This window comes from Zonotrichia albicollis, chromosome 17 (assembly GCF_047830755.1).
Source record: "Zonotrichia albicollis isolate bZonAlb1 chromosome 17, bZonAlb1.hap1, whole genome shotgun sequence".
Taxonomy (NCBI): domain Eukaryota; kingdom Metazoa; phylum Chordata; class Aves; order Passeriformes; family Passerellidae; genus Zonotrichia; species Zonotrichia albicollis.
In genome coordinates this window covers 2,295,430-2,314,352 of record NC_133835.1, presented here as the reverse complement: position 1 = coordinate 2,314,352, position 18,923 = coordinate 2,295,430, and the positions used below count along the sequence as shown (strand labels likewise).

Here is an 18,923-nt window from a genome sequence, read left to right as displayed (position 1 = left end):
GTAAATCAAGATGTTGATATATGTCTATGTCTACATTGCTAACCTGGCAAAATACTCAAGGTCCATGTATCCCATAGGTGAACCATGTTCATTGTAATACCTACACCATGCCTACGGGTCAAAAAGGCTCCTGGGTTATGTAACTGTATGGAAACTATGAACTGATCCTAATGGAAAGTTCCTAATTCTGAATTTCTGATTCTAAAAAATTTGTGATGCAAATTCTGCTAGGGCATGCTAGATTTGTTGGTTATCACCAAGCTCCCAGGCTTGCACAACTCTGAAATAAATAATCTTGCTGACCTTCATTTCCATTGGGCAGATGATCATATGCAGCACCAAGAACAGGAGTAGGTGCTTCCTTTCTCAAGGAAAGGTGGTGTCATTTAGATGCAGATCCCAGTTTGGCATCAGGAACTCAGCTCCAAGGCTGAACATGCCCAGGGATTGCTACAACACAACAGGCTCCAAGAAAGAAAGGCCTTGCTGGCTTCTCCTCCTATTGGGCAGCCCCACCTGGAACACTGGGGCTACTGGCTCTCATTCCCATGGAAAAGCACAGTCATTTCCATTCAGGGTTCCATCACCAAAATTTATGATACCACCTCCAATACTGAATACATCCAAAGATTTTTCACACACAAAAGGCGCCAAGACAGAAAAGTCTTGCTGGCCTTTTCCAGCACTAGGCAGATGATTACCTGTAGCACCAACAGGACGAACAGGTATTGCCCTTCCCCAGGAAAGGTGCTTTGATTCACTTTCTGGACCGGACCTCTGCAATTTGGTTGCAAAATTTGCTCCAAAACTGAATAGATCCGGGGATTGCTCCTACACAAGATGTGAGAGGTCAGAAAGCTTTTGCTAGGCTTTACTGTTGAGAAATAAATCTGGTCCAGGTAACTTGGCCTGGAAACTGCAGATTGAAATGTGGATTGAGCTCTGGGTGGGAGCCATGAGCTGCCAGCCTCTGGTTAACAAAGGCCACAAAGACAGGTCCAGGTGACGACCTGAGAAACAGCAGGAGCCAAGGAAGTGGATGGACACAGAGAGGGGGACAGGAGCCAGAGAGCCACGAGGAAGAGCTGAGACTTTGCTGTGCTCAGACTGTGAAGGTGTAACAGCCCAGGGAGTCAAGGTCCCTCCCTGGAGGCACCGGCTCGAGCTTTCTGTGTTCCTGCGCCACAAATAAATTGTTTTGTGGAATGAGACACGTGAGACTCTGCTGTGGGAAACCTGGTCTGGCTGTGTGAGAGTGGGGAATGCAGGGACATCCTTCGGCTCATTTGAGCCTCCCATTGTGGAGGGGCTTCGGTTATAGCAGGGAATCTGTCTGACCTTTGGCAGTGTGACTGCCAGGGCGTTTCACAATGGGAAGCTTCCTTAACATTTTACCTCCCGTGGGTAGCTTATAACCTGCGCTTTAAATACCAGGGAAAGGCGCTCTCCTTCCCATGGAAACACAACTACATAATTACTGTCTCGAGCGTGCCATTATCGGTTTGTTTCACGCCGGGGAACGCTCCCGATCACTGCCAGCCGCCCGCCCGGCGCTTCCCGCGGAAGGGGCCGGGCCGCGCCGGCGGAAGCGGCGCCGGGGACTCATGGCGGCGCTGGCGCGGGCCCTGGTGAGCAAAGGGAGGAGGGAGGGGAGGAAGGAGGGGACAGAGCTCTGGTGCTGAGGGGGCGAGCGGCCTGCGGAGCCGGGGATGTCCCCGCGCCGCCCCTGTGGCGGCCTCCCCCCGCAGGGTGTCAGCGGGGGCTGCTCCCGCTTCCCGCCCTATGGCCTCGCACCCGATGTCTGGTGAAGCAGCCGGGCGAGCTTTTCCTATGGAGTTTGTGTTTGCTGAAGGGTTAGTGAGGGGCTGGAGCGTGTTTAGGGAAGGGAACGGAGCTGAGGAAGGGGCTGGAGCACCAGGAGTGGCTGAGGGAGCTGGGCGGGCTCTGCCTGCAGAAAAGGAGGCTCAGGGGGCACCTTCTGGTTCTGCACAAATTCCCTGACTGGAAGGAATACACAGGAGGGGGTCGGGAACAAGGATGAGAGGAAACAGCTTCAAATTGTGCCAGAGGAGGTTCAGCTGAGACATCAGGAGGAATTTCTTCACTGAAAGGGTGGTCAGGCACTGGAAAGGGCTGCCCAGGCAGGTGGTGGAGTGACCATCCCTGGAGGTGTTTAAGGGACTCTGTGCCATGGTCTAGTTGGCATGATGGTGTTGCGGTCGTAGGTTGAACTCGGTGATCTCAGAGGTCTTTTCCAAGTTAATTGATCCTGTGTTCCTGTTGTGTAAGGATTTGGGCTCCTGGTGGGAACTGGACACACATGCCCGCCAGTGGGCTCAGTGTGTGCCTTGAGGGGTGGGCATTGCCCTTATGGGGACTTCCCCTCTCACTCTGGAGCTGTTTGATAGCAAGGGTAGTGTAGAAATTCCCATTCTTGTGTACTGTTCAGGTACTGGCACCATCACTGGGCAGTGGTGGAGATACCATCCCTGGAAATATTCAGACTCCATGTGGATATGGCGCTTGGTGACATGGTTTAGTAATGGTTGGTCTTGATCACCTTAGAGGACTTTTCTAGCCCTAGTGGTTCTGTGATTCAGATTGGAAATGTTTGGGTTCCTGTGAAAGTGTGGGTTTCCAACCCCTCCACTCGTTTCTTCTTTCCCATTCATTTGTGTGCATTTTTTCTTTCTATTAGCCTTTAAAGCATCTGTGGCAGAGTTCCTCTCTTTAGCATTTTGTCTAGAACACGGAATTTTATACCAGAGTATGATCTCACATCACCACACAAGGTAGCCAGTGCTGCTAGGTGGGGACTGATGTCCCAGGAACAGGAAAGGCCTTTAGTATAGGGGCAATATCCACTTATGAAATCAGTGCCCCAGGTGCTCTGAGCCGGTGGCTCAGGGTGTGGTTTCCCCAGGCATGCTGAGCCCTGCCCTTTCCAGGCTCAGGGTGAGAGCAGCCATGCACAAACCTGCCGAGAGCAGCTCAAATGCAGCGACCTCGAGTTCCTGCTTTCTCCTCCCACCCCTGCCCTTTCTCTGTGCTTTCTCCTTGCTCTCTTGCCTGCCTTTTTCTTGGCCCCATGATCCAAGTGCTGGAGCAGCAGAACAGTGACAACAGGTTGTGCAGTTGGAAAACATTAAAGAGGCAATGGTCAGCCAGGGGGGAGCTGGGCAGGGAGGGCAGTAGGGGAGCAGGGAGGCACCAGGAGGGCTCAGCTGTCTGTGGAGCCTCACCCCCAGGGCAGGGATTGCAATGAAAGCTGCTTCTGAAGGGGAAGGAAGAATTTGCCTCCTGGGCTTACCTGTCCCTGGGCAGCTCCTCAGCCAGCTGCTGCTGGCATTCATGTGGCTAAGCAAGCTGATTTGGTTTTTCAGCCAGACCAGAAAGGTTTCTCTTTGGAGAGGAGATGATGTAGTTATCTGCCATTTTTGTGAGCTGAAGTATGCTCAGCTTCAGCTCAAGAGATGCTCATCCCTGGCATTTCTCAGCACATGTTTCTGCATTAGAATTCAGTAATTTCCTAATTGTATGAAAATGAGTCTTAAAACTTTCTGTCTTTCTTCCTTTTACTGGAAATAAGGAAAATTTGTTTTTTGTCTGACTTTGAGCTCCTGCTGTATGATACAGCCCTGACATTTCAGCTCTGCTCCTTAATGCTGGCATTATGATAAATCTGGCTTTTGCCCAAGATACCTTGATAAATAGCTTGCCTGCTACCTTAGACTTTCCAAAAGGTTGCCAAGAGGATTTAGAAGACTAGTGATATTCTTTCATCTCTGTCTTGACAAGGCAGCTGTCTGCAGACCATTCCTGAGTAATACTGTTCAGTTTAGGCTTGATACATTTTCTTTCAGCCCAGGGGGGAAGCAAAAGAAGCACTTGCAATTTGAAAGGAAGGCTGTGTTCTGCAGAGTGATGCTGGCTTAGAGAAAATTCCTTAGCTCCTCATATTCCCTGCTATCTCCTGGTGTCTGTTTTCTTTATTACTGGATTGTTTATTACATCTCAGCTTTTTGGTGTGCTTATGCTTTTTTTTGTTTGTTTTGTTTTCATATGTCTCTGTCCAGTTTTGTTGCATTTGTGCTTTTCAGCAGTTCCTAACCTCAGTATGTTCAAGCTCTAAGCCGTAACCTGGGCATGTTAGTGAGAAAAAGCCTCAAAAAAACTGTGTCAGATCCTTGGATCTTGTAGTAATTGTTCGCCAAAAAAAAAAAAAAACAAAACTTCTTTTTCAATTAAGTGTTTATTAAACTGTTTGGGTCAGAACACTAGGTTGTCTCAAGAAGTATTTTGTGGGACTCAGCTGAAATGGTTTTTTGGAGAGAAATGTGTCATTTTCATCATTTCACTTGCTGATGGTGATGTTAGGTGCAAAGATCAGAAGGTGGAGAAGCAGTGGACACTCACCATGTTTGGCATGGCACAGCATCTCTCCCTGGCAGTTCCCTTGATGGATTCAAGGTGCAGCTCTGCAGTTGAGGGGCAGCGGTGACAGTGCAGGGCACAGGAGGGGTGTCCGGTTTTGGGCTGTTTGGATGGCCTGGAAAGGCCCGGGGTGGCCTTGGTGCAGCCCGCGTTTCAAAGGACGAGAAGAGGCTTCAGTTCTTTTCTCGGTCTCGGTGTTTATTAATTGTTTATCTAAAAGATTTTCTTTCGGCCCGACAGAGCTCTGCTCAGCAGTCAGCCATGAGCACACTCCCCTGCCCTCCGGACAGTCACCTATCTTTATACCCAAAGTTACGTGTACAATATTTATCATTTTTCCCCAATACCTTTCACCCTTATTGCCTGGTGCACTTTTAGTAATGACCAATCCCAAAGTGCCACCATCACCACAGAAGATGGAGGAGAAGAAGAAGAAGGACAGGACACGCCCCAATTCCTCCATCTTACTTCTCTAAACCCCCCTGTACAGAAATCCTAAACCCTGTGTTTCCCTCTCTAATTAACCAATCCCTTCACCATTCACTCCGGTGAAACCCTCCTGTCCTCATACAGGTGTCGTCTCCTGTGTAGGATCAAAGTCCAGCCACCAGACACTTCTGGAACATTCCAGGACTCCCGAGCCCCCCAAGGGTGCTCTCGGTGACTCGGCACCTCAGTCCTGAGGTGCTGAGATCCCACAGAGGGGGACAGGAACTTGGGGTGCTTTGTGTTGGTCCCTCTGGTCTCTGGGCAGATCTGCTGCTCCCGTGGTTGTCCTTTCACTGAGCACCCCCAGGGACAGCCTGACTGCCCACCCCTCCAGATGTTCATACAGACTGATAAGATTTCCCTGAAGTCTTCTCTGCTCATACATTGCATGCTTCAGTCTCTTAATCATCTTTGTGGCCAACCAAAGATGAAGCTATTTTTATTAGAAAATGGCATCTCCATACATTATTTCCACTGTTGATGTAGTGTATGTGTGAAGGAGGCAAATATTGTACTAACTTAAATGTTGCAGAAGGTGAAAGGTGCAAAGAAGGTGCAGGCAAAAAAAGCTCTACCCCTTCTTTGTATTGCTGACATTTTCAGGACAGAAAATAATGATCTTCACTAAAATTTATGGGGACAATATACTTTTGGAATACGAAAATTCTTAGCTGTGCCTGAGTAAAGTAAGAGAAAGATGCATAAAAGCTGAGTTGGATGAGGGCTTTTTAGAGCTTATTCAGTCAATTGAAGAATGCTTCTTAAGCATTTGAATTTATTGTATAGACAGAGTAGTTGTGGTGTGGTTTTATGATGTAGACAGCCCACCATTTCCTTCCATTCATCTGTTTCTGCCATCAGACTTGGGTTGGATACTTGTACTGGAAGGCAAAATATTTTCATAATCAAAATTTATACTCTTGTCAAGCACAAATTGGGAGTTGAATCTGAGGATTGTTAGAATCCTGGAGTATGCTGTGCTGGAAGGGACCCACAAGGATCATTGAGTCCCATGCCCAGCCCTGCACAGACACCCCAGCAATCCCCCCTGTGCCTGGCAGAGCTGTCCCAACACTCCTGGAGCTCTGGCAGCCTCGGGGCCTTGCCCATTCATTCCCTGGGGAGCCTGGGCAGTGCCAGCACCCTCTGGGGAAGAGCCTTTCCCTGATACCCAACCCAAACCCTTCCCCTGCCCTCCTTACACAGCTGCATGTTGTTTTTGTCATATGAATTAATAAAACCTGTGAGAGCAGAGGGGCAGTTACTGTTTCTGCACATCTGTGTCCTTTCCCTCATTGCTCTCCTCGTTGCAGAGCTGCCAGGCTGGAGTGACCCAGTGGACAGCAGGGTGCTGGGGGTTGCTGCAGAGCCCTGCAGTCCCAGGCCCCTGGAGGTGGATGCTCTGCAGTGCTTTCCAGGTAAGACATCACTGCATGTTAAAGTGTCTGAAAAGTTGAATGATCTGAAATGACCAAGAAAAAGTAAGAGTTTTTCAATAAAGAGGCTTCCAGAAGTGATGTCTTCACTGTGTATTGTGGCAATACCAAAGCAACTCTAGAGCTCTCTGCTGCTACAAGAGTGAGCTCCCACTCTTGTTACATGTCCAGATGTGTCTTTTAATAGATCCACATGATCTGTCATGAGAAGATTAAATGCAGAAGTCCAAATGGAGGTGTTACTTTTCCAAACGAGCTATTACAAGCCAGTCATGTTTGCATGCTGCTTCCAGCATTTTATTTTAGAGAACACTTTATTTTATAGGGCATCTCCACTGTACAGTGCCCTTGGACTTCCCAGTATGATGGATGCTTACCTGGCACAGCACATTTAGTGTTGTTGCAGTGGAAGCTTTGCAGTTTGGCTCACTGTTGTGGGACACCAGCACAGTGCCAGAATGTGTCTGTCCTGAGTAAATCAACCAGAGCATCAAGTAATAGGAATAGTAAACGTAAATTACAAAGGAGTGAAAAATATGTAGAAAATGGGAATAGACATAGAATGCTAACCCTACTATTAAATCACCAGTTTGCACTAGTAGCACTTGATATTGGGACTAGAGGTGGAAATGAGCAGTTGTGAAATTATTAATGAAGTTGGGTTTACTCTACATTCAGTACACATCTGGGGAAGACTGCTCTGAACAGCATATTTACTCTGTCTGAATTAATTGATAAATAAGGTACTGCTGAGCTGGATGTGCTGGGAGACTGAGAATATTCTGTTCAGTGTGCAGCTTCTTTCCTGGGGAGCTCACATCCTTGTTCTTGCTTGAGAATTTTCTTTGTTGGGCACTAGATCTGTGACTGAAGCCATAGGGGCTGTAGTGGTAGCATTTACACTGCAGTTTGTGTTTTCTCAAGTCTTGGCCACAAAAACAGTTGATCAGGCTATAAAGTTGTAGATAAAAATAGCTGTTTGTCTGCTAAGTCAGAAAAAAACAATTATTCTTTATTAAGAGACAAACCCCATAATTAGAAGTAGTGTGAGAGCCAAAGCAGAGAGGCTGTGGCTTTTGAGTGCAGTGTTCTTCCAGTCCATTCCATCAGTGCATTTATGGAACACTGGAAAATGTGGTCTGGAGCATTAAGGATGGACAACCATTTTGTTTGTAACAGTTGCTGTAATAAATTTGTGCTATTTGTGATGCAGTTTTTCAGGATTACCCAGAATTAATTGACTTGGAAGAAAACTACAGGTGGTTGATGCAAAATCAGTGGTCTCTTAATTCTTTTTCTTTTCTTTTATCATTTCTGCTAGAGACACAAGGCTGGCCCCTTCCAACTCTCCAAATTCTGTGGTGGATTGATTCAAGCCAATGGAGCCATCACACAGCAAAACAGATCCTTTTACAATACGAGTAAGGTGAGAAGAGTTGGGAAGTTTTATTGTTGGGGGACACATGGGCTGAGGATTCTACAGAGGCAGGAGGCAAAACACTTCTAAGAACACATAGGAGAGGATTCAGCCTTTCTCTGAGATGCTTTAGTGTAATGTGAACAGTGGGTCTGGTGATTGGAGAAGGAATTCTGTTCCTTTCCAGAAGATGAAGGGCTGGCATAGGAAGGTGCAGTTACAGTTGGGTGATCAGGGGAGGGTTCATTGACAAGGCTGAGGGCTTCTTTCCAGTCAGGGAAGAAATTAAGTCAAGGTGTTGGGGGCAGATGTTCCTTCCACACATACCTGAAGTGACAAAATGTTTCCTTATTTTTTGGTTTGGGAATAATGTGTGGTGACAGTTTTGCTGTCTTCTAAACACTAAAAATTGTCATGCAGTCTATTAGTAACAGCTAATTATTGTGTAACAATTTACTGTTCATTTGTACTATTTTGTTAATCTGTGGTTTATGTGTCTTGTTCATGCATTGTCTTTGGTCCCGGAGTAGAATTTTTCTGAGGCATGAATCAACTCCATAATATCAGTTCACCACTTAAACTAAGGCTGTTATCATCTCTCAACTAATAAATATCCTGATATCTTGTTAATCCAGTGTGAAGAATATGGCAAAATGGAACACATGCATGAGAAGTGAGATGACAGAAGGAAAAAGGGTTAGGGACTGATGGGTAAAACTTCCATGTAAACAATAATCCCAGTTTGCTGTCTAGCTAATAGTGCATTTTGCTGGTGTGGAGTTAGAGGTACATACTAAGAAGGATTTTAAATTGCTTATTTTGACATGGATAGAAAAAATGAAGTAAAACCAGAAGTGTGCAAGGGAAGAGACCCTGCCTGGTCTTTGCATTTAGTTCTCAGCTAGGGGTTTTTCCTTCTTACAGTCAATTTTTCAGTATTTTTCAGCTATTAAGATAAACCAAACATTTTGCAGACAGAGTTTGAAGCATATACAAAGGGATTGGGCAATTTATCATGGCCAGAGCTAAAGTTGTTATCCAGACTCCCAAGGATGGTGCTTGCCCCTGATCCCCATCCTGCCTGCCCTGCTCTGAGCCCTGCACAGGCAGCACTTACAGAGCAGCCTGGGAGAGCAGTGGGTGACAGGACAGTACCTCAAACAAACCAGGAGTGCCATGAAAATCTTCAAGGCAGGACCCAAGATTTGTTTTGGTGTATTGGAAAGGGCAAGGGGAGAGGTACAAGGGCTGAAAGATGGATGGGGAAACTTCCCAGTTAAAACAGCCATGGTGTAAGAAGCCAGGCAGGATTTATGACCAGAGAGGAAGCAGTTTACAACACTGTTGGTTTGAGGTGGGTTTTTGGACTGCACCTTCATTATTTTGAGTAGAGAAGTACTTACTCATCTTTGAAATGTGAACTTGACTATGCAGTCCTGGTGGGAAAGTGGTTTGGAATTAATGGTGAGCTCCAGATGTTTCAGTTTATGTTTGGTGTCAAAATTAAAATGATTGTTTGCTTTAAGCACTGCCTTTCAGGTATTGAGCAGGAAAGGCAGCCTGAGGTAGGCTTATGTCCATTGCAGCGTCTTCATGAGCTTGTTCTGAGTGAGGTATAAAATACATTTTTTAAGTTTTCTCTTTCTCTCTGTTGTGGTTTTAGCCCAGCTGGCAACTAAGCACCACACAGTTTCCCTCCCTCACCCCAGTGTTTTCTAGATCTGATTTTACAGACACTTATAGGATTGTTTAATTGCATTTGGCTGCAGTCCTGGCATTGACAGGATGAGCTTCAGGCCTCTGTCCATAGGTTGAACCAAGCACTCTCTGCTTAAATCCCTTCACCATCTCTTGAGCTAGTCCAGGCTGCCTTGCAGAAGAAAGAAGGAAGAAACATGGCATTTCCTAGAGAAACCTGCTGGTTGGTTAGCCCTTGTTTTAGTGATGAGCTAACAACAGACAAATTGAGATAATTTTGGTTTTTAACTTTCTCTGCATAACAAAAAACCTGTAGAGAGGGAGACTTCATGTGCATTTATAGATAAGAGGCATGTAGTGAAGTTCTGCCTGGGTTCTTTGGAGGTTCAGTGTGATTTGAATTCCTGTGGAGGAGATGAGTGTTGATTTGGTGAGCGTGGCAGTGGTTATTGGACACAAGCTCTGCCTTCAGCAGTTCCTACCATTGCTTGGCTGGAGGGGGATTTTGGTGTTAGGATGGAAGGTTAGGAGCCATTTGTAGAGTAGCAGGGAGTATTGCACTGCATAATCCTGAAGAGGAGGTTTAAATAAAAACTGGTTTAAATACCAATGCATGTCAGGGGAATCACTGGGTCCATCACGTGTGGCTGAGGTGGGATGAGCCTCTGCAGACATTGGGCACCTGGTGAGCAGGGTTAATGACCAGCATTCAGAGGAGCTGAGTATCACAGGAGGTCTGGGCAGTGTTACCCTGCTGGGAGGTTGACAGATATTAAAATGGTGCTGGGTGTGTTTCTCCCCATTTACCTGAGCGCTGGGCCTGGCAGGATTCAAGGCACTGGCAGCCATCCTTGGACAGTGCACAAGTGCAGGGTATTTTATCTCAAATGCTCAGGCTTGTGTGTGGGATGGATTCTGTCTGAGAGCTATAATTTTGTCACCTTTACAGTTATTTTTTAATTCATTATAGCAATCTGTGCAGAGTATGAATCTGTATTTTAATCTGTACGTATTTACTTACTATTCGTGCCATTTCAAGCACCACTATATTAGTGCTAGGAAGTCTATAGAGAATGATCAGAAAGGGGAAAAGCTTTCAATATGAAAATAGCCTGTTTCAGCCTCTTTCAGCCTGTTTTAGGACCTTCTAAACTAAGGAATGTATGTATGATACTGGCCTATAAAAGTAATAAAAGTTACTGAAAAGTGGGATAGGAAATGGTTGTTTGCAAGTTCTTATGGGAAAATTGGGAGCATCCAAGGATCATAGAATACTTTGGGTTGGAAGGGACTTTTAAAGGTCATCTAGTCCACATTGCAAGGTTGGATCTTAAAAAGGCACAAGGTTTGTTTTTTTTTTTTTAACATGATTAAACTGTGAAATCCAACATACCACAACTTTGTGTTACTGAGGTGAAATAGTTTCAAATGCCACTGGGATACTGAAGGTGCAGCCAGTTGGAGCTGACAGAAAAATGAAATGGTGCATTTTCTTGTGCAGGAATGTCTGTCAGAAGCTGGGCAGGTACATCCCAGAGGGCTGGGGGGGTGTGTGCTGTATTCCTCTGCTTCTGTGTCATCCCCAAGAGTCTGCTCCTGGTCCTTGCTGGAGCTGGCATCCTGCCCTCATTACTCTCACAGGTTATAATGGCTCTCAGCTGTATTTCCTCAAATCATACCTAGGAGGTTCATGTACAATAGATAGGTTAAAAGTAATTTCTTGATGGCAAAAAGTCCATACTGCATACTTAATTCATGGAAATGATTTGCTGGAGTACCAGTGGTGATTACAGCTGGCTGATGGTGCTGCTGGGGCTGAATGCCATAAAATTTTCTTACCAGTTGTGCTGCTTTGGGCTGGGGGAGAGTAAATTTTCTTGCTGGTAGCTGATATGGGCTGTGGTTTGGATTTGTGCTGGACACAGCCCTGATATCCCAGGCATGTTTGAGTTCCTGAGCAGGGCTGACACAAGGCTGAGGCCTTTCCTGCTCCTCTCCCCACCAGTGGAGCAGCTGGGGGTGCACAAGGAATTGCAGGGACACAGTGGGGACACAGTGGGGACAGCCCAGACCATCCAGCATCATTCTCACATCTAAAGCTTGGGAAGAAGGAGGAAGGGGGGGACATTGGTGTGATGTTACTCTGATGGAGCCCAGCTGCCCTGGGGATGGTTTAGCACCTGCCTGCCCTGGGGAAATGGGGGATAAATTCCTCCTTTGGCCTTGCTTGTGTCTGTGCCTTTTGTTTTACTGCCCTTTTCTCAATTTTCTCACTTTTACCCTCCCAATTCCCTCCCCTGTCCCCACCTGTCCACTGGGCTGAAGCCACAGCACCAGCCCAGGGGTGTTCAAGGTGTGTAGTGAGTCTGGAAGAGAACATTTATCTTCATGTTTGCAGACACTGCAGATCATTGCTGACTGAGTACTTTACTGATCTGGATTTTCTGCAAGTACTCTGTAGATCAACTGTAAAGGAAATAAGGGTCTGGGGGAACTCTTTGGTAAGAATGGTGGGTTCATGTATCTTCATTGGTTTTAAAACAGAGCTGATTGCTTTGTGTAATGGATAATTACTGTACAATGCTTGTGAGAGGAAGAGAGGGAATGTGAAAGGTTAGCTTTATTTACTCTGTTTCTGTGATTTGTTTGCTCATTTTATCTGCAAAAGATTTAAACCCAAGTAAAGATACCTGGAATGAATATGGGAGTCTAGGATAGGAGCCATGTTTTGGAAAGCAGGTGTCTGTAAATATTTGAATGTGAGCTTTCAATGGGATGTTGTTATCACAATGGTTATGCAATTTTGGATTCATACACAGAGGAATGGCACATATGAAAACCAGTGAAATATTTTCAGGGGAGACCTAAACATGTTTTGTTTTGTTGAACAAAGAAAGCAGGCAATAAAGCCCTAAAATTCTCTGTTAAATTGGTAACTTTGCTATCTAAAATGTGTCAGATTTAAGTGCTGAGACTGAAATATGTGCTATTTCAATTTTACAGCATCTTTCTGCAAAAGATTCCTTGCTGTCATCTGAAGAAAAAGTGGGTGCTTTTACAAGGATAATGGAAGCCTTCGGGTTCACAGGACCCCTCAAGTACAGCAGATGGGTAAAACAGTAATTTAATAATTCTTTTGTTTGTTTCATAGTTCTAAAAAGCAGACAAAAAACACTCCACATTTTTTTCTTATGATAGGAGCACTACTTAATAGATAAGTTTTAATGTCAATTTCTGGTTTCTGATGTAAGGAATTAATAATCCAGATCTTGAACCTCCATTAGGTATTGCCATCATTGACATATGCAACAGTGCTGTATTGGGTAGAGTCTAAATCCTTCTTGAATGTCTTCAGATATCTGGTTTTCACTTCATTTGTGCACCAAAGAACAGAGTCAGAGCCTTACCAGGAGGCTCTGCTGAGCAGGCAGTGCTGAGATATGGTCAGAGCTGAGATATGGTGTGGTTGCTGCTCAAATCACTGTTCAGTGGTAGCTGACTGGGGCAGAGTCACAAATAGATCCTTTTTCTCTTTCTCCTTTTCTTTTAAAATAGCCCTTTCATAAAACAGTTGTTAACATTGAGTAAGTGAGAGCAGCTCTGTGAGAGATGCTTTTGGTTCCTTATGTGGAAGAAGAAAGATGAAATTCATGATTTCTTTTCTCTGACCTAAGGAATAGTGCAAAAGAATGAGAGGAGAAGGCAGCTTGAAAGAAGGACTGAGCTCAATTGTGTTGAAATGAAAACCAGTTATTTGAATAAAAAGATTAAAAATAATGGAAGTTTTAAGGTGCTTTGAATGGCTGCAAGGCAGAGTGCACCTCTTCAGAGACAGATCTGAAAATGTTGCTGATTGCATGCTGCTCCTCAGAAAGTGTAAAGCAAAGATAAATGACTTGTAACAGGCTTTGTTATTTTGGTTAACATCAGTTGCTTTAATCAGGTGATGCTAAACCTCTTGAGAGTGTAGTTTCTCTCCCATGTGCTTGTGTACATATTGTTGTAATAAAGATTCTTGTTAGCTCTAAGTGTTGATTTCAGAGTTCTCCTTAATTGCTGCTCTTTACTGCCTGCTTTTGGCTGGGGATCCTGGGTTGGGAGAGAGTTATTTTGTGGTTAGGGCCCAAGAGACCTGAGTTCATTTTTGGCCTTGCCCGTGCTCTCTAGGAGATCTTTGGGAAGTTTCTTAATATTTCTCTTGCTTTTTTCTGTTTTATTCTCCCTTCCTCCACGCTTCTTCTACACCCTAAAACTTCCATGATTAAATTTCATCAGTTTCTCCTTTGTTACCTGCATTATTTAAGGGCTGGATTGTGGGGACTGTTTTTTTTACAATATGTTTTTAATGTCTAGTAATGCCTGCTCTGGGGCAGTGACTCTCACCAGGGAGATCTCTGCTCACAGGCCAGGCAGTGTTTCCTTTAAAAGGGAAACCTTCAGAACTCCTGTAAGCAATGCAAATCATTTGACTTCAAGAAGTTCAGATGTATCTTTGATTTTTGACAGAAGCCTGAGATTACTGAATAAGAAAAATAATGAGCTCCTGTGTTTCCTCAGCAATCAGTTCCAACTTCTTTATTTTCCTTTTGGTTGGAGGAGACACAAATAATTACTTTGGTGATTTGAACTGCCTTTTAGCAGGCAGGGTGCTCATCCCTGAGCACTGAGATGATCACTGGTATATGTCACTAGAAAAAACCAAAAAAAACCAGACCAGAGCAATCCAAACCCAATGCCATTTATTTTTAAGATTTTTGCTGTTAGTTATTGTGCTCTTTGAAGCTTCAGCACGTGTGTCTGTGTTCTGGATGATGCACTGGAGGTGTTTTGGGTGCAGTGGCAGGCTGGGAGCAAAATGAGAAGTGCCAAAGCATGCAGGAATACCTCATGTTGTTCATTTGGGATTCCTTTCTCACTCTTATAATCAGTCAAGTGTCACTTTTCTAGGAAAAAAAGGCTGTTTTTAGGACATGACTGGTATGTGACTTCTTCAATATTTAAAACTTAAATTACACAAAACACTCTTAGTGGTATGCATCACTTAAATTTATTGGAGGAAACCAGGAGTTGTGAATTGGGATCTTCAGAGACTCTGTAAGGAAAACCATTTAATTCATATTTTCTGTAATTATATGAAGTATTTTAGCACACTGGATTTGGAAGCATATTCAGGAAGACATTTAATAATTTTTTTTCCTTCAAGGCAAAATGAATTATGCTCAAGTCATTACTGGCAGATCTGATAGTTTAATGAGCTCCTGAAAATCTCAAGCGATGGTGATTCTCAAAAGAAGTGTTTTCAGAAAATGGCAGTGTGGGACAAGGGGACAGTGTTCACCAGTGTTGCCAGTGTTCGGGGACAAAGCCAGCAGTGTTCCCCAGCTCGGTGCTGAATGTTTCAAGTGCTGTCTGTTCCTTTTGTTCAGAAGCTGAAGGTGGCGGCGCTGCGCATGTACGCGTGCTGCGTGGAGAAAACCGACTTCGAGGAGTTCTTCAGCAGTAAGTGCTGCCCTGAGGCTGTGTGTGCCTGCTGCCCTGGGAAGGGAACACACTCTGCAGTCATGTCACTGGGTCTGTTTGTGATGATAAATGCTACAGCAAAAAGATGTGTCAGATCTTAGCAGGGCATGGTCAGCTGGAAGGGGGCTGTACTGCAGCATTCCCCTGAGCTCTGGAGTGACAGGGGAGTCTGGCATTGTTACATTTTCCCTGCTGCAGTGGGCAGCAGGAACAGGAGTGGCATAGGAAGAACTTGGAATAGCCTGGACTTCAAGGGATATTGCCATTTTTTATTACCAGGGTGGGATAAACAAAGAATCCAAATATCCCTTCCCTTTTTATGGTCTCTGTGTCCTACCCTGTGCCATCCCCAGAACACCTGGGATGCAGGTAAGGGAATTACCCCGATCCACTAATGAACAACTTTTTAATGATACAAGGTCAGTTAGGTCACAGGGATCACCTGTCTCTGTCATGGCTGGGGGAGGTTTGGGTACAAATCAAGAGAATTTTTACATTTTTTACTGACCCTGACAGCATTAAATCAGGACACATCTCTGGGTAGAGAGTATGACTAGAACAGTCTGTATATATATAGTGTGTATATATATGTGTATAAACTAGAGCATACATAGAACAAGTCCCTCCTATAAGTATATAGGATAGTATAGTATATAGATAGTAGATAGATAGTATATAGATAGTATATAGATAGCATATTAGTGGCTTGGATTGGGATGATTTTTTTGATGTTGTACACAGTGGTTTTTAACTATCAGCTGAAAAATCTGTTGCAGCTTTGAATAGTTTCAAATCTGGCTGGTAAAGGGGGAAGATGTACTTTGAGACTTATGTAAGCTGCAATAGTATTTTTTTTTTAGGTGAAATGTTTCTCGTGTCAGTGTGATTTAGCTGGTAGTAAACCCATTAGCTGGATCTGGCCTGGGTTCCTGAGCTGCCAGATGCTTCCTTACAGCACAGGTTGGGGCTGCTGCCTCATGAGAGATCAGCTGAAGGAACACCTTCATGCAGTGCAGAGCATAGTGAGGGTGGTTTGTTACGTGGTGTTGCTACTGCAAAATTTTCAAGTGTTTTTCAGAAGATTTTCCAAACCTCTGATGTGGTTTCAGTGGTTGAAGGAGTGAGAGAACTCTGTGAGCAGTAGGATTCATTACTAGTGATCAAAACTTAGGAACCTCATTTTGCACACCCTCTCCCAGCTGAGTGCCCTCCCAGGCTTGCTCAGATAGGCTCTGCTCTGTTTGTGGCATTTACCTCTCAGACAAGGGCTTGTTTCACTCTCCCTGTTTAATTGTACAAAGATCTATAAATGTTGCCCTAGCTTAAAATTTAAAGGAATTTCTAAACTTGTCTGTGGAAAGAATTCTGGCACAGATTTTCAGGTTCAGTACAGAGTAAAATAGCTTCAGTTGTGCTTTTGATGTTGTCTTACTGTTTTGAAAAGAAAACATGTATTTAAAGAGTAGGATATGTTTGCATGGACTTGAGACTGCTGTTGCCTAAGGAACAAGGTAATTTTCTGAGATTGATGGAGTGCATGGTGCACCTGTTGGTGGTATAGGATCACCTGTGCTGTGGGGGGTCAGTGCTTGTGGTTCCAAAGAAATCATTGTTTTCCTATCACAACAGGTAAAAGAAGTTTCTTTTACTTCTGTCACATAAAAATTAAACTCTTTTGGGAGATTAGCTCAAAAATTTAACAGGCTTGTGATCCATGTTAAAAAGTAGCTCCCCTTAAACAAGCAGTGTGGGGTGGGTGGGAAGCTTTAAACAGGATTTTGCCATGGAGAAGCTTTAGGCTGTGGTTCCATGGGCAGCTGAGTTGAAGTAGCAGCCAAAGGGGAAAGTCTCACCTCTCCATCTTCCTGTGCCCTGTTCTGTGCTGCACAGCTATGTCCTTGGTGAGAAGGAGAACAGCCCAGTTTACTGCCATCCTGGTTTGCTGTGTTGGTGAGCTAAAGTGGGACATGGAGGGGTCTGGTGGAGAGCAGCTGTGGCACAAAGCAGGTGCTGGGGAGTGCATAACTGAGAGGGGAACATGGCATGGAGCAGGATACCCAACTTTAACTTGAGTTTACCATGTCTGCATCAAACTGTGTCAGTCGGGGGCTGATTTTAAAGATGGACATTGCTTAAGCCCATTGCTCACTGCTGAAGGAGCAGCCTGGGGGGCTGGTGGGAGGACAGGCAGGTGCCTGTGAGCTGTGCAGCAGCAGAGCAGTGCCCCAGCCTGTGCCCCATGGTGCTGCTCCCCTCCCAATGCCCATGGGAGCCCCAGGGCAGGGTGGTGCTGTCTGAGCCGTGCTCACCTGGGCTGTGATTGTGCTCTGCTGCCCTTCTGGCTCCAGCTGGAGGGTGTTGATATCAGGTGAACTGCTCAGAGTCAGCTTTGCTCTGTGGAGAGCTTGTTAGCTCCTTCCTGGCCGTGTGTGAGCCCTGTTCACCTGCAGAGCTGACCTGGGAAACCTGCAGCCACTCATGAGTGAAACCACTCATGGGCTCCTTAACCTGAGTGAGCAGAACAGTTCTGCACAGAGCCCTTCTCAGTGTTTTCTGGGTGTGCTTTTGTGGTGTGGTTCTGTTGGGGCATAAGGAACAACAGCACTGGGACCTTCTGGAACTTGGATTGCTGTGGGGAGTTTGTGGGGTTGCTCTCCTACAGAGGTGACAGTGTAAAGAGTGGGTGGTGTAGTGGAGGGCTAGGACAGTGTCCATTTTCATGTCTTATGGGCTCTCTTCTATCTCACTGCATTCCTGCTGGTGCCCAGTGGAATTTCTGAGACTTTTTGTGCCACAGTATGAGAGCCCTGTGAACTGCCTGGTTCTGTGTATGTCCTGGAAGAGCAGTTCCCATAATACACTGTGGCTATGCAAGTCATGAGGCCACTGCAGGATATAAAGAAGGTGTTCTAATTGAGACTCTTGAGTATAAAACTGCAGCTAATTTTATTATGCTTGCCATCCCTTTGTCTCTTGATACTGGATCACTCATGGACAAAACTTTGGAGCCCATATCCCAAATGTCTGCACTGTGCTGCTTATGGGGAAAGTGGAGCTATTTTAGGATGTCAGCTGTTTCTTGTTTAAAGGAGAAGGGAGAAACAGCAGAGGGAATAGCAAAGTTGCTGGTGCCAGGTTTGGCACAGAGCTTGGGTAGTTCCCATGCAACAGAGGAGGCAGCCTGTGGGGAGAGAGTTTCATGGCTGACCTCAGACTTGAAAGATCAAAAGAACTTTTAGCATCAGGCAGGTAATACTCAGAGCTGAACTGGAGTTTGGCTGATGAATGTGGACTGTAGGGTTACCTTGAATTGAACTTGAACTATTAATGCTGTTAATTCTCTAGAGTCAGGCAGCTGCAGCAGCAGAGAGCTTGTCCCACCAAATCAGGCTTTTGGATGGCTCCTAGTGGGGCTCAGTGCAGCTCAAAAAAGGCTGGAGGTTACAGGACTTTAATTCTTGTGTCTCCCATAATAGGCAGCACTCAGTGCCTTCCAGGCTCCTGCTGCTGCCTGCCACACTCAGGGGAGCACTGACACAGCACTCCTGTTCTTGTGCAGGATGTGTGGATGTTACCCCATTGTGTCCTTCCTAAAGTTGTGGTAGTGGCAAAGATGATCCATCATGAAAAAGTTCTTGCTTTTGCTTAAAGGAGCCACCCTTCCTTTAAATTTACCATGCAGACAGTCCAAATATAGAAGTTAAAAATGATTTATAAAAATAGAATTGCAACTCTTGGAAAATTAGAGAAAAAATTCTTGCCTCCTGGGTACTGAATAGGTCTTTAAAAGCTTTCTGTGTTTCCAGGAGTGGAGGTGTGAGCTTTGCTTTCCACTGCAGAGTGATTTCTGTGGTGGGGACTGATCCATGGGAGCTCCTACTGGAGAAACCTCTGTCTGAACTGAGTGTTTGCCTCTTGCCTGTGGAACC

General features: G+C 45.1%; 1 protein-coding gene across 1 annotated transcript in view; it reads left to right on the top strand.

Annotated features, from left to right (window-relative positions):
• Positions 1-1,478: 1,478 nt before the first annotated feature.
• Positions 1,479-18,923, top strand: part of UQCC1 (ubiquinol-cytochrome c reductase complex assembly factor 1) — a 45,959-nt gene continuing 28,514 nt past the window's right edge. The window contains exons 1-5 of the mRNA XM_005496219.4: positions 1,479-1,628; positions 6,237-6,341; positions 7,681-7,785; positions 12,478-12,585; positions 14,901-14,973. Coding sequence (XP_005496276.2) covers positions 1,605-1,628; positions 6,237-6,341; positions 7,681-7,785; positions 12,478-12,585; positions 14,901-14,973 — 415 coding nt within the window. The 5' untranslated portion in view covers positions 1,479-1,604. The remainder of the gene's footprint in view (positions 1,629-6,236; positions 6,342-7,680; positions 7,786-12,477; positions 12,586-14,900; positions 14,974-18,923) is intronic.